The sequence below is a fragment of the Terrapene carolina genome, unplaced genomic scaffold, assembly GCF_002925995.2.
Source record: "Terrapene carolina triunguis isolate 2854851 unplaced genomic scaffold, T_m_triunguis-2.0 Scaffold242, whole genome shotgun sequence".
In the NCBI taxonomy this organism is placed as follows: Eukaryota; Metazoa; Chordata; order Testudines; family Emydidae; genus Terrapene; species Terrapene triunguis.
This window is the reverse complement of record NW_020664593.1, coordinates 1,232,215-1,256,322: the sequence shown is the minus strand read 5'-3', so window position 1 is coordinate 1,256,322 and position 24,108 is coordinate 1,232,215. Positions and strand designations below refer to the sequence as shown.

At 47.2% G+C, this 24,108-nt stretch overlaps 1 protein-coding gene across 1 annotated transcript in view; it reads right to left on the bottom strand.

Annotated features, from left to right (window-relative positions):
* Positions 1-15,604: 15,604 nt before the first annotated feature.
* Positions 15,605-24,108, bottom strand: part of WARS2 (tryptophanyl tRNA synthetase 2, mitochondrial) — a 95,251-nt gene continuing 86,747 nt past the window's right edge. The window contains exons 4-6 of the mRNA XM_024217750.2: positions 21,919-22,004; positions 18,665-18,783; positions 15,605-16,982 (exon numbers count right to left, since the gene is read on the bottom strand). Coding sequence (XP_024073518.1) covers positions 16,534-16,982; positions 18,665-18,783; positions 21,919-22,004 — 654 coding nt within the window. The 3' untranslated portion in view covers positions 15,605-16,533. The remainder of the gene's footprint in view (positions 16,983-18,664; positions 18,784-21,918; positions 22,005-24,108) is intronic.

The following is a 24,108-nucleotide window of genomic DNA, read 5'->3' as shown; positions in this document are numbered from 1 at the left end:
AACAAGGACTCTTGCACTTCAGGCAAAAGTGTTTCTGCCTGCCAGCTCCAACTCTTGGTGCGTGTTTCCCCGATGCATTTTCATGTAAAATTAAAGTTGACGTCGTGCTCTGCCAAAATGGTTCGAATGTGCCAGGGCTGGAAATGTTACATTTTGGGGGTATTTCGCAGCTTACAGGCTATTCATTGTCTTCCGAAAACATATACACTTCGGTCGAACTAGGATCAGCCTGACGCAGGCTCACTTAAGCGAATTCTCCCCTAAAAGCCACTGGAATAGGGATGCAATTGGGATGGGTGCAAGAATTCTGCATTTCCCACCTACACAGTCCTGATCTAGATCTGCAGCCCCAGCAGGACTTTATAGATGAAGGGTTACAGAAAATGCTCCCCCCGAGGCTGCTCCCAGCCTCCGCCACCCTCATTCGCTCAATGGCAATTGTTTGGAGACGTGATTACTACTAGTGGCAGTGACTAAACGCGTCTCACCCTGCGGGATGCAGAGCCCTTAGCAGCATGGAACAAGCAAGTGCAGAGCGGAAGAGCCCGCAGGTTAGGCGACTGCCTTTGCTATTCACTGAGGATCAGCGGTCTCTTTAGGAGGTGGAATATTTTTAGCCATCCTCTCATAACCACTGGTATATATCACGGCGAAGAACTGAATCAAAGACAAACCAAGAGCCGGGTAACGCACTTAAGTGACACATCCAAGTAACGGTCCTTTAGATATGGCTGTATTGACTGGGTTTCCAACAGTGGTTAGCAAGATGCCTGGGGGAAATACCTTAACGGAATATTAAAAGTTTCCAGTGAAATCGAGCGTGCGTCTCCCCCTACGTGCGATAGACATTCAGGGAGGCCCTATGGCCCAACCTGATCCTTGGCCCCTCTCGCGCTTTGTGTGTGTTTAGGAAAAGCAGAGGGGTTTGGTGCACAGATTTAATCTCATCTGTGCCTTAGCGTCTCGTGCTCTAAAGAGCAACACGAGTCTCACCCTGTATTAAACTCACTTTTGCTTTAGGGCACAGGATCGCTTGACCGCCTTAGGTTGCCTGATCCAAGTGTCAAACCTCCTCCCCCCAAGGGAGCGGGATTGTCCCCTATACATCTCTGCTGTGAAATCTACAAGGTAAGAGGGCAGACCAAAGCGTGTAATATTTCAGTGCTGAAGGAAGGGACCCCCCCACCCCCAACACCCGGATCCTAACGTGTCCCTCGGGCTCCAAGGAGCTGAAACTGGGCCCGATCCTGCACTCCTCGCTCCGGCGCTGGTCCCTCCGCGGCCATGGGGAGTTTCATGCAATTTGATCTCAAGCGACACCTGCCTTTATTGATCCGTGACCTTCCCAGCGGCGGTGGGACCCCCCCCCCCACGCACGCCCGGGGGCTCACAGAAAGCGGCGGAGGAGCCGGGGACCTGTTCTCTGGCTGGCCAGGGTCAGACAGCTTTAGCGCGGGCTTTGCCCCGGCACAGACCAGGGGTGGTGCTGCTGAGACCCCCTCCCCCCATTCCCGCTTCTGCCCCTGCTCCCCCCTTCCGCTAGGGCCACTTCGTGATTTGGCTCCAACGCGCTTTGGAAAGTTTCCCCCCAGCGCCGCGGGCCCCCAGGGAAAATCACCCACCACCGGCAAAGCCAGGCGGGGCTCCTCTGGGGAGCCGGAGCTGCGGTCTCTAGCCCGGTTGGCTTTTCGCCTCGGGCAGAGCAGCAGCACCGGGCACGAAGCAGCGCCGGGCTGCGGGGTGGGGGCGATCTGTGTCCCGAGACAGCGGACTCAGGGGTTCCCGGGCCCTGCAGAGCCCGGGCAGCGCTTTCGCCGCCCAATCCCTTTCTTCTCGCCCCTGCGAGCTGCTGACCAGACTCACCGCGCGGCGGCTGCTTTCCGCCGGAGCCCCGAGACAAGTCACCACGCTGCCCCCTGCTGACCGTCCCGAGCTACTACTCGTCCCCCGGCCCTTTCTCTCCCTTTGAACTCCTGGCGTGTGCGGCTGCGGAGTGCTCCACTGGAGCGGTGTAATTCCCTGCAGAGAAGGGGAAGCCGCACTGGAGAAACTCCCTCCTGCCCACGGACTTTGAAGAATTCATTCAATTTCTCCTGTCGGGCCCACCGCTATTAACGTTTATACTTTTTAAATCAAACTTTTTTTGTGTGTGTGCGCGTGTGTGTGTGAAAGCTGCAACAATAGCCCAAACTGCAGCAGGCACCGATGGATGATAAAACTGTGCAGGCATCCACTAGGGCCCAGCTAGCAAAGCGTTCAGGGGTTTTAAAGCTGTTTACTATTCAGGAAATTTGGTAATTATTTCCCCCCTCCATGTAATGGCATTACCCTTTCCCTTTTGATATTAGATCCTCAGTGGAGGCCCTCCCTTTCAAGCTGCCAGGAGAAAGGAAAGATGAAGGGGCTACAATAGTGCAGGGCCATGCGAGTTTCTTTCAAGCCAGCTGAGCCCTTGGAGCAGAGCAAGAAAACCAAGATAGGAAGGCCTCGCCTGTAGGTTTCTGTAAGACACAAAGGCTTAATGCTTTCATTGGCTTCCTTATTTATTATGCAGGATTGAAATGTCTGCCCCCTGGCATGTTTCATTGTTTGTCTATGCCATGCACTCCAGAGGCAGTGTCTCAGGTTGAAATGCTATAACTCTAGGTTGACAAACAGTAGTTTACCTCTGTGAGGCAAGGAAGGCTTCTTAGCCTCATTTTACAATTGAGGAAACTGAGGCACAGAGGGCTAAAGTAACTTGCCCAAGGTCACACAGGAAGCATATGCAAAGCCATGTCTCCAGACACCTATTCCTGTGCTTTAACAAGATCAAGCTTCCTCCCTCCAGAATACAATCCAATTCAAGGAGCAGGGAACCATGGCAGGTAATAAAGAGCCATTATACACGATGGACAAAACTCTGCCCTTACACTAATGCAGTTGTTTTCTGTACACTTGCAGGAGTGTATCCTGAAGGAAGAATTTGCTCTTTATTTACTACAATTTATCAGACTTATCTTTTGTTCCAGGCCCTATGGAGATTTTATTAAAAAACACATCAAATGTCCCAGTATCCATACAAGCTCCCCAGCCCACTCAGAGTCCTATTGTGGCCAGGGCCGCCCAGAGGGGGGAAAGTGGGGCAATTTGCCCCAGGCCCCGCAGGGGCCCCGCGAGCCCTGGCCCGGCGGCAGCCCGGGTCTTCGGCGGCATTTCGGCGACGGGGGGGCCCTTCAGTCACTCCGGGTCTTCGGCAGCATTTCGGCGGCAGGTCCTTCAGCGTTGCCGAAGGCCCGGAGCGACTGAAGGGCCCCCCACCGCCGAAGACCCGGACCACCACCACGTGAGTACAAGCGCCGCAGTTCCCCCGCTTTGCCCCAGGCTCCCTAAATCCTCTGGGCAGCCCTGATTGTGGTAGCCCACTCATCAGCCACTAAAACTTTCCCCTAAATCACAAAGACATTGCCACTTCAGCTAACCCCTTCCCTCAAAAGCAGCTTGAGAATAGTTAGGTTTAGGAGCCAAAGCTCAGCTAGGTTAAAAAAAAATAAAATAAAAAGGTGGTTCTTTAACCATCAAACTTGTCAGTGTGTGATACCTGCAAGATGTGACAAATGAGCACAATGTTGACTGCTATTGTATCTTGTGTGTTACACCATAATTGACAGATTATGATTTTTTTTAACTATAAAGCCTATTTAAAGGATATTATTTCAGTGTGAATTAAATAAATCATTAACAAACATACAAGCAAACAAAGCACCCCACCGCAGAAAAACAAGCCCATCTTTTGTGAAACCACACCCCTCGCCCAAGAACAGAATCTGAATCCTGGACCTCTAAATCCCCATCACAGATTGGTGAGCTAGTTGAGCTACTGGGGAAATTGCTAGCTTTATGTAGACCAAATATTACAGGGAGATTTGACACACACTTTCCAGTGGGTTACACAACTGTTTGATGACAGCAGAAGCATACTGGAGATCAAGAATCCCAGGTTCTATCCTTAGTTGTGGGCAGGGAGTGTGGAGGAGTGGTTACAGATAGGATAACCACAGCATGTAGATTTGGTTCATGCAGTACGAAAGGAAGCATGGCTAACCTGATGAAATTTAGCTCTGCTGTATTAGAGAGCAGGGGTTCAATTTTCAGTCAGCTTGAAATGAGATCATACAATTTTGTTGCAAACCTATATGTAAAATAGAGAATGGACTAATATTTGACTGCCTTCTAGGGTTGGGGTATAAAGCTTTGCTCAGTGATGGGGCTAGGAAGTATGCTGAAGTATAAATAGCAGTCACTAGAACTGAAACCACAACTCATGGCTCCCAGCTCAGTAAATCTTCCTTTATACATTACGGTAGTTAGAGGAAAAGTCTCTCTTACAACAAGCAGCCTGATAGCTCCACTGTGGAACATTCTGCACAGTCACAGAATCATAGAATATCAGGGTTGGAAGGGACCTCAGGTCATCTAGTCCAACCCTTTTCTCAAAGCAGGACCTAATCCCCAACTAAATCTGGTACAATCTGGTGTGTGTGTACTTTGATCAGCAGTGAAATAGTAAATAATGTTGACAGCTAACCATTAGGTTTCAGAGTAAACAACCTATTGAGATGAATGGGACAGTTCACACTTCTTTCCTGGTTATTTTTTTAATCCACGTGTGGACTCAGACAATAAAAAACTACATTGGTTATATCTGCTGCACATCTGGCCTGTGCTAAGGTGGAAATCATACTTAATGATTTCTCTTTTGAACTTGGCATGTGTGAAATATAAAATACCTCCCTCCAGCCCCCTAAACAACCCACCCCCCCGATTTTTATCATACTTTTAGGTTGTATGTTCAGTAGAAGTAAATCTTTCCCAAAGAAAATAAAATGATCAACATGTTCTATAAAAATGTGGTAAAAGTGTAAAGTAGTTTAAGGGAAGAAAATTAAATAAAGAAATAAAAAGGAAAAATCAGTATTCTTAAATGCAAACAAAAGGAAAGAAAGCTGCAATTTTTCTGGAAACAGTGGTAAACCCTTAAATTTAATAAAGCCAAATTACATTATACATAAATTCGTAAGAACCACTCTCCCTGCCCCAAGCACATTTTTTGGCTTCTCAGAAAAATCTCAATGACACCTCTTGGAGAATGTTAGAAACATTCTGTTCACAATCCATTCTTCCAACATGCCAGGAGTTTCTCTCTTTTGTCCCCATCCTTCTTATTTTACTGGTATGAAATATTTCTACTTTAAGAGCATACTTGCTCCTGTTTCTTTGCTTAAAAGGGAGGAATGTTGAACCCCAAGCCCATATGGAGCTAAAACAAAATAATTCAAGAACATTCATAACACAATGCAGTGTGGCTGCAGTCTGTACATGCAGTGCTGCAACACTAGTGCAGAATTTGTATGCTCTGGTATCTCAGAGTTCTGAAATCTCTCTTAAAAAACAAACAACCTAAAGATTAAAACACAAAACCAAACCCTAGGAAAAGACGGTTACTCACCGTTGTAACTGTTGTTCTTCGAGATGTGTTGCTCATATCCATTCCAGTTAGGTGTGTGCGCGCCGCGTGCACGATCGTCGGAAGATTTTTACCCTAGCAACACCCGGTGGGTCGGCTGTGGAGCCCCCTAGAGTGGCGCCGTTATGGCGCTGGATATATACCCCAGCCGACCCAGCGCCCCCTCAGTTCCTTCTTGCCGGCTACTCCGACAGTGGGGAAGGGGGGCGGGTTTGGAATGGATATGAGCAACACATCTCGAAGAACAACAGTTACAACGGTGAGTAACCGTCTTTTCTTCTTCGAGTGCTTGCTCATATCCATTCCAGTTAGGTGACTCCCAAGCCCCACCTAGGTGGCGGGGTCGGAGTGAGACATTGCTGTGTGCAGAACCGCTGACCCGAAAGCAGCGTCGTCTCTGGATTGTTGCACCAGCGCATAGTGAGTAGCAAATGTGTGGACCGATGACCACACTGCAGCTTTACAAATGTCCTGGATTGGTACTTGAGCCAGAAAGGCAGTCGAGGAGGCCTGGGCCCTCGTGGAATGAGCGGTGAGGCGTGGCGTCGGTACACCGGCCAGGTCGTAGCAAGCACGAATACAGGACGTGATCCAAGTGGACAGGCACTGTGAAGAGACCGGTGAGCCTTTCATCCGGTCGGCCACCGCAACGAAGAGTTGCGTCGTCTTCCTAAATGGCTTTGTACGGTCAATATAGAAAGCCAGGGCCCTGCGTACGTCCAAAGAGTGTAAACGCTGGTCTTGACGAGTAGCGTGCGGTTTCGGATGGAAGACCGGGAGGAAAATATCCTGGTTCACGTGGAAAGGTGACACCACCTTTGGCAGAAAGGCAGGATGGGGGCGAAGCTGCACCTTGTCCTTATGGAACACCGTGTATGGGGGCTCGGATGTCAGCGCCCTGAGTTCCGAGACGCGCCGTGCTGAGGTGATGGCTACCAGGAAGGCTGTCTTCCAAGATAAGTACAGGAGCGAGCAGGTAGCCAATGGTTCAAACGGAGGCCCTGTGAGCCTGGAGAGGACGAGGTTGAGGTCCCACGTTGGAACCGGCTGTCGCTGCTGTGGGTATAGCCGGTCTAAGCCCTTGAGGAATCTAACGACCATCGGGTTCGAGAAGACCGAGGACGTGAGTTCCCCTGGGTGGAAAGCGGAAATAGCGGCGAGGTGAACCCTAATTGAGGATGTCGCCAAGCCTTGCTGTCTGAGGGACAGGAGGTATTCCAGTATCAAGGGGATAGGAGCCTGCGAGGGAGACGTAGCTCGTTGCTCACACCAGCAGGAGAACCTCTTCCACTTGGCTAAATAAGTGGTCTGCGTAGAGGGCTTTCTACTTCCCAGCAGGACCTGTTGGACGGCCTGCGAGCATTGCCGCTCTGAGCGACTCAACCATGAAGCATCCACGCCGTGAGGTGGAGCGACTGCAGGTCGGGGTGACACAGCCGGCCGTGGTCCTGAGAGATGAGATCCGGACTCAAGGGGAGCGTGATCGGCCTCTGTACTGACAGCTCTAGAAGTGTGGTGTACCAGTGCTGTCTCGGCCAAGCAGGAGCGACTAGAATTACCCGTGCATGGTCCCTGCGGATCTTGAGCAGCACCCTGTGGACCAGCGGGAATGGGGGAAAGGCGTAGAACAGATGGTCTTTCCATGCCATGAGGAAGGCGTCCGACCGAGAGCCCGGGGCTCGCCCGTGTAGGGAGCAGAATGCCTGGCACTTCCTGTTGGCCCGAGATGCGAACAGGTCGATCTGGGGAAACCCCCACCTCTGGAAGACGGAATAGATGATGTCCGGGCGAATCGACCACTCGTGCGTTTGGAAGGACCTGCTGAGACGGTCCGCCAGCGTATTCTGGACTCCAGGCAGGAATGACGCCGTGAGATGTATCGAGTGGGCGATGCAAAAGTCCCACAGGCGAATGGCCTCTTGGCATAGGGGAGATGAGCGGGCTCCGCCTTGCTTGTTGATGTAAAACATGGCCGTGGTGTTGTCGGTGAGAATCAGCACGCAACGGCCCTGTAGGAAGTTGAGGAAAGCCTGACAAGCCAGGCGCACTGCCATCAGCTCTCGGACGTTGATGTGCAGGGCTAGTTGGGACGCCGACCACAGGCCTTGGGTATGATGCTCCCCCAGGTGAGCGCCCCATCCTAGAGATGAAGCGTCCGTAACTAGGTGGAGGGAGGGCTGTGGGGCGTGAAAGGGTACTCCTGCACAGACCGCCGTGCGATCCGTCCACCATGTGAGGGAGGCCAAGACTGCGGTCGGAACCGTGACCACCATGCTCAGGTCGTCTCGATGAGGACGGTAAACCGATGACACCCAAGTCTGCAATGGGCGAAGTCGCAGCCTGGCGTGCCTGGTTACGTAGGTGCACGAGGCCATGTGGCCCAAGAGGGCAAGGCATGCCCTTATGGTGGTAGTTGGAAAGGCCCTGAGTCCTTGAATGACGCTTGAGATGGTATGAAAGCGGCTGTCTGGCAGGATGGCTCGGGCATGTCTGGAGTCCAGGATTGCTCCAATGAACTCTATTCTTTGAGTTGGTACTAGAGTGGACTTCTCGTTGTTGAGTAGAATGCCCAGCTCGTGGAAAGTGCGTGTCACTATGTGGACATGGGCCTGCACTTGGTCTCTGGTGCGGCCGCGTACCAGCCAGTCGTCCAAGTACGGGAACAGCTGTATCCCTTGTCGACGAAGGAAGGCCGCGACGACTGCCAGGCACTTTGTGAAGACCCTGGGAGCCGAGGACAAGCCGAAGGGAAGGACTGCGAATTGGTAGTGTACCCTGTTTACCACGAATCGCAGGAAACGTCTGTGGGGCGGATAAATTGCTATGTGAAAGTAAGCGTCCTTCATGTCGAGGGCGGCGAACCAGTCTCCAGGATCCAGTGAAGGGATAATGGTCCCCAATGACACCATGCGGAACTTCAACTTTACTATGAATTTGTTGAGTCCGCGTAAGTCTAAGATGGGCCGTAGACCCCCTTTTGACTTGGGTATCAGGAAGTAGCGGGAGTAAAACCCCCTGCCCCTTAGCTCCGAAGGAACCTCCTCTATGGCCCCCATAGCGAGGAGCCCAAAAACCTCCTGTGTAAGGAGTTGCTCGTGAGAAGGGTCCCTGAAGAGGGACGGGGAGGGGGAGTGGGATGGGGGGGGCGAGGAAAACTGGAGGGCGTATCCCCTCTCCACCGTGCGAAGGACCCAACGGTCCGAGGTTATACGGGACCAAGCACGGTGGAAACGGGAGAGGCGATCCCGGAAGGGGGGAACCGGATCCTGGAAAGTGGCTAAGGTGCCGTCCTCGACCGCACCTTCAAAAGGCTTGCCTAGGCCCAGAAGGTGGCCTAGGTTGGCCCTGGTTCTGACCGGGTTGAGGGCCGGTCGACCTTCGCCTACCACCTCGACCCCGCCTCCTAGCAAAGTCCTGTCTTGGACGAGGCGGGGGAGGGTAGAACCGCTGAGGCTGTGGCCTGAAGGGCCTGCGCTGAGGCCCTGGGACATGCATCCCCAGGGAGCGCATCATTGTTCGAGAGTCCTTAAGGTTTTGGAGCCTCGAGTCTGTTTTCTCTGAAAAGAGGCCCTGTCCCTCGAACGGTAGGTCCTGCAGGGTCTGCTGCAGTTCCGGAGGCAAGCCCGACACCTGGAGCCAGGAGATTCGGCGCACTGCTATCCCCGACGCCAGGGTCCTAGCGGCCGAGTCCGCTATATCAAGGGACGCCTGTAGGGAGGTGCATGCCACCCGCTTGCCCTCCTCTACCAGGGCCCCAAACTCGTCCCTCGAGTCCTGGGGAACCAGTTCTTTAAATTTCCCCATCGAGGACCACATATTGAAGCCGTAGCGGCTCAGTAGTGCCTGCTGGTTCGCTGCCCGCAATTGCAGTCCGCCAGCCGAATACACCTTGCGTCCGAACAAATCGAAGCGCTTAGCGTCCTTCGATTTGGGCGCAGCGGCCTGCTGGCCATGGCGCTCCCGTGCATTCACTGAGGAAACCACCAGTGAGCACGGTTGGGGGTGAATGTACAGATACTCATGTTCCCTGGATGGGACAAAGTATTTTCTCTCAACCCCTCTGGCCGTGGGCGGAATAGAGGCCGGGGTCTGCCAGATAGTAGTGGCGTTGGCCTGGATGGTGCGGACCAGCGGTAATGCCACCCTGGATGGAGCATCCGCTGAGATGATCTGCACTATCGGGTCATGGACCTCCGCAACCTCCTCCACCTGGAGGTCCAGATTGCGAGCCATGCGCCGCAGTAGGTCCTGATGGGCCCGAAGGTCTATCGGGGGCGGCCCGATGGACGACGTGCCCGCTACGGCCTCATCAGGAGAGGACGAGGAAGATGCCCCCGGTGGCAAGGGGTCCAATGGTTGGTCCTGCTCCAGGTGTTCCTGGTGTTGGGCATCTCCTGCCCCCTGGTCAGGGGCCTCTGCAGGTGCGGGCACTGGAGCCTCCACGTCCCTTGGAGGAGGGCGGGAGATGGTAGACTCTGGGGCCCTGGTGTCCGAACGGCCAGAGCGGGAAGCCGACAGGGGAGCTCTTTGAGCTTGGTGGTAGGCCCAAGGAGTCCAAAAGGACCAATGCGCAGGCCCTTGCATCGGGTCCTCGGTCTCCTGCAGGTGGCTGGAAGGGAGACAAGGTTCCACCACCAGCCTTGGTGGTGAAACAGTCCGCACAGGACTCAACGGCCTCGGTGCCGGAGTCGACGGTGTGGCCGCCTGTCTTTGGCGGTCCAGCTGCGGACGCGGCTCTACCCCCGGCACCGGGGGAGCCGGTACCTTCGCGGCAACAACGTCCCGTGTCTTAGCGGTCTTCTTATGGCCCGGAGAGACGGATCGGTGCCGAGGCTCTTTGGGCGGGCGCGGTGCCGACGTCGGTCGGTGCCGAACAGTCTTTTCTGCCGCACCGGTCGAGCCCGCCGGGGCGCTGCGCACCGAAGCACTCGGTGCCGGGACAGGGCGCGCCGAGGGAGGATCTGGACTCAGAGCCGCCTCCATGAGGAGCTGTCGGAGCCTAAAGTCCCGCTCCTTCCTTGTCCTTGGCTTGAAGGCCTTGCAGATAGGGCACTTATCTGCTGGATGAGTCTCTCCCAGGCACTTCAAGCAGGAGCTATGCGGGTCGCTAGTTGGCATGTGCTTCCCGCAGGACGCGCACGGCTTAAAGCCAGGAGCCTTGGGCATGGGCCCGGCTGCGCGCCGGGGGGAAAAGGGGAAAAACACCCCCTAAACCCCCGATAACAACTTACAACTATATATATATACACTATAACTAACTACTAACTAACTTGAACAACTATCTATATAACTAAATACAACAAGAACAATGAAAGCTAGGGAGTGTGGAGATCAGCTAAGCCGCGCTCCACAGTTCCAACGACCGTCAGGGGCGGTAAGAAGGAACTGAGGGGGCGCTGGGTCGGCTGGGGTATATATCCAGCGCCATAACGGCGCCACTCTAGGGGGCTCCACAGCCGACCCACCGGGTGTTGCTAGGGTAAAAATCTTCCGACGATCGTGCACGCGGCGCGCACACACCTAACTGGAATGGATATGAGCAAGCACTCGAAGAAGAATACCAAGATTTGTCTTTTGCTGGAGGTCCCCCTTTAAAAGAGGAAGAAATGGATTAGGAGCCTCTAATCTTATCTGATGTGGTACAGTATAGAATTTTTAACAAATATATTTTACCAAAGTGTTTGTTAGGCATTTGAATTAAACAGGTGTCAACAGAAATCAAGAGAGTGTTTTAAACAGGCTGAATAAAAATTCCTTCCCCTGCCAATTAATCAGGTTTATCTTCCTGGTATCTCTGATATCATTTGTAACCATATGAGTTCTCCAGCCATCCATGTTGTCCCCTAGGAAAAATACAGCAGATGAGAGCTGAATTTCTAATGTAAAAAACAAGCAGGGAAAAACATTAAAAAAATACCTGTGGGCCTTCTGCATACATCGTTAAGAAACAAAAAGGAAACAACATTTTTGTTTTCTTTTATAGGTCATTTTTAAGACTGGCCAGCTCATTTTGAACAATTCAGAGCCCATAAGTTATTTTGTACCAGTGAGAAACATTTCCATATGTGACTGCATGGCTATATCTGTGATAACTGAAGAACTGTAATGAGCCTAATCACAGTGTATAGTGATGGGCAGCTTGGTTAATCTAAACTGCTTCATTTAGTGGCAGGTCCAAGACCCTCCCATTGTTTTCCTGATTATTTTCCTGATACAATTGGGTGGATTTGAACTGAATTGTTTCTGTGTAGAAACAGAAATAGATTTAAACTATGAGCCAATTGCTTCAGATAGTCCCAAACCAGAATTTTGTTGCACAGAATTCCCTCAGAAATATAGAAATTGCCATTCTGGATGAGACCAGTTGTCCATCTAAGTTAGGTATCCTGTCTCTAGCAGTAGTCAGCAGCAAATGCTTCAAGATGAAGGTACAAAAATCCTCACAATGAACAGTTATGGAATAACCAGCCCACAGTAGAAGTTTCTTCTTAAGCCTAATCTGTCAGTTGCTTATAGTCCATGTTTTATGCTTTGAAGCATATAGGTTTATATTCTTTATTCATATATGTGCAAGTTTTTCTGAATCCTGCTAAATACTTGCACTTTAATATCTTGTGTGAATGAGTTCCAGAGGTTAGCCATACATTCTGTAAAACAATTAAAAAAAAATCAGTTTTTAAGTTTGTCTTTTTCAATTTCATTGGACACTTCTTGTTCTGATATTATAAGACAATATAAGCATGTAATCCACCTTCTCTTTATAATGTTTATTATATATACCTCTATCATGGCCCCCCTCGTTTTCCTTGTAAAGAAGACAGTCAATCTTTTCAGTCATAGACTCTTAGACTTTAAGGTCAGAAGGGACCATTATGATCATCTAGTCTGACCTCCCGCATGATGCAGGCCACAAAAGCTGACCCACCCACTCCTGGAATAATTCTCTCCCTTGACTCAGCTGTTGAAGTCCCCAAATCATGATTTAAAGACTTCAAGTTGCAGAGAATCCTCCAGCAAGCGACCCTTGCCCCATGCTGCGGAGGAAGGCGAAAAACCTCAAGGGCCTCTGCCAATCTACCCTGGAGGAAAATTCCTTCCCGACCCCAAATATGGCGATCAGCAGAACCCTGAGCATGCGGGCAAGATTCTCCAGCCAGACCCTCATTGACCATTGATACTAATTACCAGCGATGGCACGTTATTGACCTATTGACTAAAATCATGTTATCCCATCAAACCATCCCCTCCATAAATTTATCAAGCTTAATCTTAAAGCCAGAGAGGTCTTTCGCCCCCACTGTTTCCCTCGGAAGGCTGTTCCAGAACTTCACCCCTCTGACGGTTAGAAACCGTCGTCTAATTTCAAGCCTAAAGTTCCCGACGGGCAGTTTATATCCATTTGTTCTCGTGTCCACATTAGTACTGAGCTGAAATAATTCCTCTCCCTCCCTGGTATTTATCCCTCTGATATATTTAAAGAGAGCAATCATATCCCCCCTCAGCCTTCTTTTGGTTAGGGTAAACAAACCGAGCTCCTCGAGTCTCCTTTCATAGGAAAGGTTTTCCATTCCTCGGATCATCCTAGTGGCCCTTCTCTGTACCCGTTCCAGTTTGAGTTCATCCTTTTTAAACATGGGAGACCAGAACTGCACACAGTACTCCAAATGAGGTCTCACCAGTGCCTTGTATAACGGAAGTAGCACCTCCTTAAATTATAAATTAATGGTGATATCCTATCACCTAGAACTGGAAGGGACCTTGCAAGGTCATTGAGTCCAGCCCCCTGCCTTCACTAGCAGGACCAAGTACTGATTTTTCCCCAGATCCGTAAGCAGCCCCCTCAAGGATTGAACTCACAACCCTGGGTTTAGCAGGCCAATGCTCACACCACTGAGCTATCCCTCCCCCCCTCCTTGTCCCTACTAGAAATACCTCGCCTAATGCATCCCAAGACCGCATTAGCTTTTTTCACGGCCACGTCACATTGCCGACTCATAGTCATCCTGCGGTCAACCAGGACTCCGAGGTCCTTCTCCTCCTCCGTTACTTCCAACCGATGCGTCCCCAGCTTATAACTAAAATTCTTGTTAGTCATCCCTAAATGCATCACCTTACACTTCTCACTATTAAATTTCATCCTATTACTATTACTCCAGTTTACAAGGTCATCCAAATCTCCCTGCAGGATATCCCGATCCTTCTCCGAATTGGCAATACCTCCCAACTTTGTGTCATCCGCAAACTTTATCAGCCCACTTCTACATTTGGTTCCGAGGTCAGTAATAAATAGATTAAATAAAATCGGACCCAAAACCGAACCTTGGGGAACTCCACTGGTAACCTCCCTCCAACCTGACAGTTCACCTTTCAGTACGACCCGCTGCAGTCTCCCCTTTAACCAGTTCTTTATCCACCTCTGGATTTTCATATCGATCCCCATCTTTTCCAATTTAACCAATAATTCCTCATGCGGTACCGTATCAAACGCTTTACTGAAATCGAGGTATATTAGATTCACCGCATTTCCTTTATCTAAAAAATCTGTTACTTTCTCAAAGAAGGAGATCAGGTTGGTTTGGCACAATCTTCCTTTCGTAAAACCATGTTGTAATTTGTCCCAATTGCCATTGACCTCAAGGTCCTTAACTACTTTCTCCTTCAAAATTTTTTCCAAGACCTTGCATATTACAGATGTTAAACTAGCAGGCCTGTAGTTACCCGGGTCACTTTTTTCCCCCTTCTTGAAAATAGGAACCACATTAGCTATTCTCCAGTCCAACGGTACCACCCCCGAGTTTACAGATTCATTAAAAATTATCGCTAAGGGGCTTGCAATTTCTCGCGCCAGTTCCTTTAATATTCTCGGATGAAGATCATCCGGTCCGCCCGATTTAGTCTCTTTGCCTCTAATTTTTATTCCTTACCTTTTGACCATCTTCTATTTCTGCTATAATGTTTTTATTGTGGAGCATCCAGAAATGAACAGTATGTCTTTATCTTGAGTATTATCAACTTAGAGTGGTGTTATGATATTTTCAGTAGTACTTTCTACCCTATTCTTCATGAAACCTAACAATTGCCTTCTGGTCCGCTGCTGGCCACTGAGCAGAGATTTTACAATGAGCTGTCCATGACACCCACGTCTTTCCCTGTGTGTTAATTTAGAAACCAGCTACGTGTATGAATAGATGCATTTAATCCTTCCAATGTTCATTACCTTGCACTTGTTTTCTAACTGACATCATTGTGTCCATTCATATACCTCCTCTAGTCTTGACTAGCTTTAGTAATTGTCTTACCTGAAAATTCTCATCTCATTCTTCTCTTTCTACAGATCCGTTATATATAAACCCAGGTCTTAGCTTGGATGGTAGGGACATCCAATTGTGAATTTCTTGCTTTGCAATATACAAAGGGAATGGATGTATGTGCATCCAGGAGCTAGATTCTGAGTCAGTGAACACTCATCACTTCACTCCAACCAGTAAACAAATTCATCAGCTTTTTATTTGTCTGTATTACACAGAAAAAAGATCAGTTCATGTTGATTCAGGAGTATAGAGTTGCCCTAGTTTCTTGATATAACTTCCACCTTTCCCAACTCAGGAGAAAGAAACAGTGAAGACATGTTTCAGACACTTTTAAATTTGCGTTTTCCTCTTTGCAGTACCTGCCATGATTGTGGTACTATAAACTTAGTTTAAGTTTTAATACAGTGGTTTCAAATGTGAGGCATCAATGCACTGATGCAGTGAAATTCTCCACAACAGTACAATAATTGCTTTTGCATTGCTTTAAGCACTTCTCTACCCTCTCCATTCCATTCCCTTTAGAAGAGTTTATTCCTTTTTGCCAATTTCTCCCTTTCCTTCTGCTCCTCAGCAGCAGCTCACTCATTCCGGGCTCTCTCACTGGGGCTTGGGAGGAATAAGATCTGTGGAGGCTGAGTGCAGCTCTCATTACTAGGCCTATTCATTTTAAGAAAAATACTTTGATCATAACCATGGCTTTGTAGTCAGCTAGTCACTTACACAAGCAGTTTTTGTTAATTTTACAGCCAGTTCTCTGGTTTCCCAGCCAAAAGCCATTTCCCTGCAGGACAGAGATTCTAAAATGAATCCTGTAGTTGGTGCTGGACTGACAGTGCTCGAGCCTTTACTTCTCTACAGAATAGCTGCAGAATGGACAGCTGCAGAGCAAGTTTCCCAACACAGACAGTCCCCTGCCAATGGATCTTAATCCTGACCTACTAAGATGACCTAGAAGTGAGAGGGGAGTTCAGGGTAGAGAGTACAGGTTCCATTCACTCCATGAATTCTTTACTGAGACTGCCAAAAAGAAGCAGAGTTTCAATGGTCATGGTGGTTTCTGTAATATGGACATTTGTATATCAGGAAACGGACTAAGAGCCCAACTTATTTCATACAGACTAGCTGTCATTACCAAACTAGGCTGCATTTGAACTGGGGATTTAGAGGTGAAAGACTCTCTTTCCCATTACCAATGTCCTGGGCATTCCAGGTCTCTAGTATGTATTTTTATTCTGGTTATCCAGAAGCACATTCTGCCATCACATTCAGCACAGTGTAACTGTCATCAGAGTTTATGAAACAGTTGTCTTTCTCTGTGGGGTTGTGTGTGTAATAGGGGAGGATTTTATGAAGCTTGTGACTTCCTCTCCTGCTGGAGCAATCAGGAATGCAGCAACTCTGACATCCCAACGACCGTGTCTTCTATTTCAACTTTTTATGTTGCTCTATGAAAACAGGCAGTTAAATTGGTCAGCTTCACTGTTCTGGTTTTGTGAGTTTCTTTGGAAATTGTGTGTCTGTGCCTTCCTTTGGCCATCCAGAATGGCTTGATGCTGGTCCCATTGGATGGTGTCATAATCACATGGAAAAATCATCTCTGATTGTTTTTGTCTGATTTTCCAGGACAAAGAAAATTCTCTCTCAGACTCTGAGATGGGAGATGATGAACAAGAGCTATCTCAGGAAATAAGATAATTTTAAACTATTCAGTAGGTTCTATTGAAACCCCACTAATCTCCTTATTTCTTGATACACAGGGGAAGCTAGTTCTTTGGCTTTCTCTGCTCCAGCCTGTAAAACCTTCTCCAAGTGAGATTTGTCCTCCTGGAGCCTCTTAATTTCGTTCCTGATTGGTGCAAATTTCTGAATAACTGCCTCTGCCACTATCCCTTTGTAGTGAGCAGTGTCAAGACCAACACACTGGTGCACCACTTCCTTTATGCTGAGTCCTGTTACTGCAGCATGAATGGTCACTAGATTGGAGACACCAGGACGAGAGTCTGGGTCATAGGTCACCTCAGAGGTGAAGTCAGTCACAGCCTTGCGGAATTTCAGAACAATCTCCTCTGGACTGTCTGTGATGTTGAGTGTGCCTAACTTCTGAGGGTCTGACTTGGACATCTTGGCTGTTGGATCCCTGAGAGACTTTATCTTCTTTGTTGTACCTAAAAACACAAACAGATAATGGTTTTCTATTAATGCTTATTTGGCACTTTTCTTAGGTGAATACTACAACCTATAGCAGGTTGCCCTGGCTGTTTGCCCTGCTTTAACAATTACTTTCCCAAGCATTACAAAATACACTCATCCTTGATCTTCATTCTCTCCCACCAAAAGCACCCCAGCCATTCCCCTTTCCCCCCATAATCACCCAAAGAACCTGAACCTAGTTCCCCTTCTCCCCAGTTACCTACTGCTGCTGGGATGATTCCCTGATATGGCTCTATGCTGATTTCCCTACCAATCCACCTCCTCCTTTAGGTACCTGGTATTGGCGAGGCGAGTAACCCAGGGAGCACAAACTAGAAGTGTGTGAGGGATCCCATAACAATGGGGAGCTGGGTCAGATCAGACTCCAGAGGAGAGTCTCAAAATGACCAGCCTCCTCACCATGAGAAGCTGTCCCACACAAGAAGCCCCTGAAACTCTCCTAGAGCTCCTTAGAAATAGCTCCCTCCCAGGTGTTATCTACTCAAAAACTAGGCAGGGGGAAAACATTGCTTAACTTTTGGCAGGGTGATAGGTGCCTTAGAAATAACTGAGACACATGCATGCATGCGAGACAGGATACCAGTATTATAAAGCACTTGACAACATTCATCTAGTTACACCACTCCATTAATTCACAGTCTCTTCCCATTATTATTATTATTATACACAAAATGCAGTATGAGCCATTGATCTAATTACTAGAATAGCATAGCACAGAATCACAATTGCACAGACATCACAGTATTTGTTCTCAAACTGCTCACAAGACACCGCACCAGTTTGTAACACCCAATATTCTCATGGGTGACCTCTCATTTTTAACTGGGGCTTTAAAGTGGAAAGAGGGCTACTAACGATATCCTGGCAGAGTAATCTTTTCTAAGGGGAGAACTCCCTGCTCCTGGGGGCTGCACATTCCTCTAGATTATGAACTAATGCAAAGATACCACACTTTTTCTGTACTCAGCTGCTCATGTTTCCTGCCACATGAGCCATTTGCTCTACAGAAAGATTCAGAAATTTTTCATGGCCTCATAATGCAAAAAATGGCTGAACACATTTTCCTCAAAATCTCCTAAGCTTTAGGCTGTGACCAAGAATGGAAAGTTTAGCTCCAATGAAGAGCCTTCTTGAAATTTACAAGCATATGTCAAAGCACCTAATGAACTTTTGTGTGCTATGGTAATGAAGGTAATAAAATAGAAACTGCTTTGCAACTTCAATTACAGCATTTACTACAAGCAAACACTATAGCGTTATGCTGGTTGGTGGTCTCTTATTCAACACCTTAACAGGAATCACAAATTGCTTCTTAATTGGCACCATCGAACATATTCTCTCCTCATGAGAGGCCCATGCCTGCAAGAGCAGGGGCTGTAACCAAGCAGGATTGAAAGGCAGTAGCAGAGCATTGGGGGGCGGGGGGGCAGGACTGGAATAGCAGATACTGTACACATTCCTTTCTGGGGGTTTTCAAAGCCCCATATTCATTATATTCTATTTGCCATCAACTTTGCCATCAGTTTGCCCCCTTTCCACAATTGCTCCCACATAGATTTACCTTACCTGTAAGTCAAACCTCAACCCTTAATAACACACTACAATCTAGTATTTAACCACACGTCTCCCTACTCACTTAAAATGGCTTTGGGCACAGGAAAGAAGTTTCCATATTTCTTGTTAAAGTGTTGTGCTATATCTCGAGCCAGTTCCAGGTGCAGGACTTGATCTTCTCCAACAGGAACATGTGTTGACCTTTTAATAAAAGACAGATACAGGAAACTCAGCAAAATTCTCTGGTTCTATTGAAACGTTACCTGAGACTGTCACAGCTCCTGCCATAGTTGAGGGCCAGACGGAGCCAAATGTTCAATCACAGCTAACTCACTCTCTTCTGGGTGAACAAGATTCCATACGGCTCCTGTCTAATACGGTTCTGCTGTGTCTGATGGGATGAAATGCAGATTCAGCAGCAAAAGAACAGCCTTTTACCAAAGTTTGAACGCAAATGGGAAATATACCAGAAAGAGTAACAATACTGGCATGTACACTTGCATTCTGCAAGCATCTCCCACTTTCCATAAGATTTCTACTACCCACAGTCTTCTATTCATTCGTGGATTTTAAGGACAGAAGGGACCGTTTGATCATCTAGTCTGATCTCTTGTATAACATAGGTCATACAAATTTATTCAATTACTGCTGTGTTGAAGCCCAATAACTTGTGTTTGGCTAAAGCATATCTTCCATAATGACATCCAGTCTTGTTTTGAAGACTTTAAGAGATGGAGAATCCATCACTTTCCCTGGTGTTATTTTCCAATGATTAATAGCCCTCACTGTTAATCTGTGATTTTTTAGATGAGATATAGACTTGAAATCATGTCCTCTTTTGTTTATTAAAGCTTCCACTGCACTTTTTAAAGAGTTGGTGTATGTTAAACCAAGTCCTGGCCAAATTCTAATTTACATTCTGCGTCTCTAAATACCCAGACAATTTCAATTCAATATGGTATTCTTTATTTATGATCCTAAACTACAGGGGGTCAATCTCTTCACCCTTCTACCCACCAAAGAGTAATCAGGACAAGCTAAAAACCTGTTACAGTAGCCCATAGGAAATCACAGTGTCTTACAACACAGAAAAAACAGTTACCTTAATCAATACACTTAAGCAGCCCAAAAGGAACATTTCCATATGCCAAAATGGTTCCAGAATCACAAAGTTATCCCACTGACCCGAAAACATATTGTGTTTCTATAAAGGCCTCTGCATGACTTCCTTTCTTTCTGATTTTCTTTTGTTAGTTTTCTTGCTGTCTTTGCTCCTGCTTCTCACATGCTATTTATTTACCTTCTATTAATTTACTTTTTTTTCTTCTCCCTAATCCTCTTTTTCCTCCTAGGTCACTTCAGTTGGTTTTGTTTCTCCCTCGCTTCCTCCCCCTAATTCATTTATTTTGTTTGTGGTATTTTATTTGCTGAATCTTTTCTGCCATTTTTATGTGTTCTTATTTCCGCAGTTAGTTTTGCTTTGTACCATTTCAGCGTCTGCTTTTCCTGCTCTTCCTTCTATGACTGCTGCTCCTTTCCTAATTATCCATTTTCTCTTGCCTCTTGTCCCATTTCCTATAATTTTGAATATAAAAGATCTCTCTTGATAAATATATATCTTTTAATATATGTGCTCTCTCTCTCACACCTCCTTATTTTGTCATCTATTTTCAGTCAGCCAGGACTTAACATGCAAAAATTGAGCTAAAATGAGCACTGATAATCAAAAGTACAGAATCTTATTACACAGAGATGGGAAAGGTCTAGGTAGTTCAGTCCATCGCAGGGCCCAGTGCAGAATGGTTTCTGATAGTGAGGTTGCCAGTGTTTTGTTTATTAAAATTACTTTAATTGATGGGGCTTCTATTATTCCCCTTGGGGAACTATTCAACTATCAAACAGATCTCAGTTAAGAAGTTTTTTCTAATATTCAAATTACATTTTCCCTTTACTTTTACCCCAATATTCCTAATTATGATACATATAAACTAGCAATATCATCCCTAAGTCTTTTGACATGACTGTTTTCCCTCCCATTGACTCTATGCTTTGGATTATTTTACCCGAGATGTATTTTTCAGGCAGAAGCCTTGTTATTCCTGCCTACTCTATAGTCCCAAACCCTCCATGCCCTTTTGTATCATTTCTTTGTCCTCACAGGAGTTGACGAACCCACACAACTCAATATAATCTGCAAACATAATGTACTATTGGAGATTCATTAAGATTTTACATATTACCTGACTTAACTATGCTTCATTCACAGATGCAACCTTCCTCCACATTACTAGCTCTTGATCTCAGTCTCATGAGTCAGCCTAGGAACTAAAATCTCAGCAGTGTATGGGGAGAATAGAGTGTAGAGTGGAACCATCAAGAAGCTGGAGTGAAGTGGTTTAGGAGTCAGGCTGCTAGCACTGGGTAAGTGGGCAGGGAGAAGAAGAGGGATTAGGTTTACAAGAGATGTGCGGGAAGAACCAGGAAAAAAAGAATGAGTAACTGAAAGAAGGATATTGTCTACATTTCCTCAGTACAGTAAACTTCTCCTCAGGGATGTAAAAAAGAGTTAAAATGTGAAAAAAAAATGCTACTTCATAGTTTCCCAATTTGCAGAAGACTTCTTCAAATATTGTGCCATATGGCTACATGACATCCTGATGGTGCCAGGCATTACACCTCATGTCAAAGCTGGGACCTCTGCTAATCTTACATCGAAGATAATTGACTAGTATAGAACTATGCTTCTGTAATGGGTCTCAACTTTCTCATGAAGGCAACACATGAGGTTTAGCTTCCCCTTTGTGCAGAGAACTCCTCCCCCATCGACACAGCATAATCTACGCCAGAACTTGAAAAAAATGTAAATGAATTTAATAGTGGTGTAAAGTGCCCAACTGAAAGGTCTGGACACTAAATCTCTCTAGCTTCATAGCAGGTCCATCATGGGAAGTAACAACATGAATCAGCCCTGATCTTGAGGATCCACAACTAGTTTAGTCTCTGTGGCCCATTCAGTCAATCAATCCAACGCAACAGCTAAATGGGTCAATTGGTGTTAGTTTTATTGGTGATTTCAGGGACATGCACTAAATTGATCTGAGGTGACCAACTCTTCTTCTTAGACAATACCATCCAATGGCTTTCTAGTGGCCTGATATTTAACCACTATCAACCTGAGCAAGATTTTAATCAGTGACTGAAAGACGAAAAGGTTTCATCCATTCCCAATCCTCTCAGCTATTCACGCCCCTTGGTATTTAACACGTTGACCCAAAGAACTTTCATCTTACAGCAGTTGAACAGACGTTGCCTGTGGGCTCACATTCTGTCTCTTACTTGTACAGCAGAATATCTGCAGCTTGAAGCACAGGGTATGTGAACAGACCAACGGTTCCTTCATAATTCTGGCTGGCATTCTTTACCTGTTTGCAAAAGAAAGACATAGGGAAATCATCCATTTGGCTAATGATGTCAACGTCTGATTTTGATTTTTTTGGTTTTAAGTTTCAGTTAGTGAGTCTGCTTCGTTCACTGACTGTGTCATTCTAGCAAAGAAGCATTCCTAATAGAATTCGTGCTTTTTCAATGCTCAGTGCTACTTACTGCTCATGGATCCGTTATTTTCTAGATATATTTATAGATCTCGTCTCATAATATTTGTTCTGTTATTTTACTAGGGAGATATATTAGATGTGTGGGATGGTAACAGCCAAACTCACTCCTTTTTTGTTTTTGTTTGTTGGAAGACTGGTATGCAGCACTTGTTTTTATACAAAGTCCTGGTACCCTCCAGATTAACCCACCTTTTTGTAAATAGTTATCAAAGGTTCAAAAGTTCAATACCTAATTCCTTTATCACCCTAGATGCATATCATCTGGACCAGCTGTTCTGTAGATGTTCAAGTATCTAGTTTCCTGCTTTTTGTTTTAACTGTAGCTACATTTAAAAAAATCCTTAAAATCTGTCCAGACTTCCTCATATTTTCCTATATCTTTTTCCTCTCCCCTTCATCCAGATCATACTCTCCTGTCTCCATCTCCAGGCTCTTAAATACGGGGGACCTGATGCCAAGCACCTGCAGCTCCTATTTGTGGGTTTTAAAAGTCCAACCACTTATACTTAGATGCCTAAATATGGCTTTACAAGTCTAACTTGAGAAACTCAGGTTTGAAAAGCTTGGCTTTAATCTAAGTTTTGCATTAACACTATTTGTTGCATTTAAATTTGAATGAGTTTATTTAATTAAGAAGAAAAAACAGGAAGGGGGAAAAAACCACCCACAAACATCTGGAGGTATTTAGCCTGCTCCAGTTGTGAACTCTGCGAACCAAATTGCTCCGGATTCTTTTTTTCTTCTCATTGTTTGTCTCTCTCCTGATTCCTTGTCTTTCAGGTTCGGGGCCCCTTGCCACACCCCAATACAGGTAGCACCATAGGGTCGGCCCAGTCTAGGCCCCAGCCTCTTAGCCCCACCCCACCCTTGCAGGCCTTCTTACTTGGTTTATGGGTGGGGAAAAGCAAAAGTTCAAATTCAACAGAGAAGCCACTCCTGGGGTCAGGTCAGTGACACCACCTTACTTCAGGGGTGCCTAGAGAGCAGCTTTACTGGAGTTCTTCCAGCCAGGTAGCCCAATCACTCTCTTCCTGCCAGGCTTGCCTCTGGGGCTCATTGGACTCTTCCCAGAGAGGTGGTGATATCTAAACAGTCAAGTTAAGGCCTCTCTGACCCTCCTATAGTCCTGGGCTGCTGCCAAATCAAGTTCATGGCATTCAGTTTGAGCCGGTCCTGACAGATGGCACCAATAGCATGGCTCTGAGGACCACGCCACGGCAGATGCCACCTGCTCAAAAGTAGTGAAAAATGCCTTGGGGTCACTGGTGGTGCCCATCTTAGACAGCTTCACAGGGATGGGTGTTGAGTTGGGGGGCCCAGGGTTAGTGGCCACCACAGCCCTGGGTGACTCTAGAGGTTGGAGAACTGACAGCATCTGTTGCTCCAGGTTCTGTTGTTGAGGTTGGCGTGTGGCTAATTCCCTTATCAGCTATTGCTGCTGCTGCCCCAGCTGTTGCTGGATTGCAAGTTCTTGAAGCAGCTGCTGCTGTTTTTGTTGTAGGGTGGCCTGGTGCTGCTGGTTTTCTGTGGCGCATTTTAACAGCCATTCCAGATCCATTACAAGGTTGTTTCTGTCAGGATTTTCTCAATCTCAAACCTCTCCTCTCCTTTTCCCCACTCCCTGCCCCCTTTTCCTCTCCCTTTCAGCAGAGCTGATCAAGTGCCCGCATTCTCCACCACTTGTAAGAGATTCTTTCTGGGGCACTTCTCTAGTTGGGTCAGGGCCCCTTGCCATGCCTAGTTACCGCCACAGGGTCAGCCCAGTCAAGACCTCAGCCTCTTAGCCCTTGCAGTGGGCCCCACCCTGGCAGACGTCTTACTTTGTTTATGGGTGAAGAAAAGCAAAAGTTCAAAGTCAACAAAGAAGCCCCTCCAGGGGTCAACAATAAAAAAAGGTCAGTGGCACCACCTT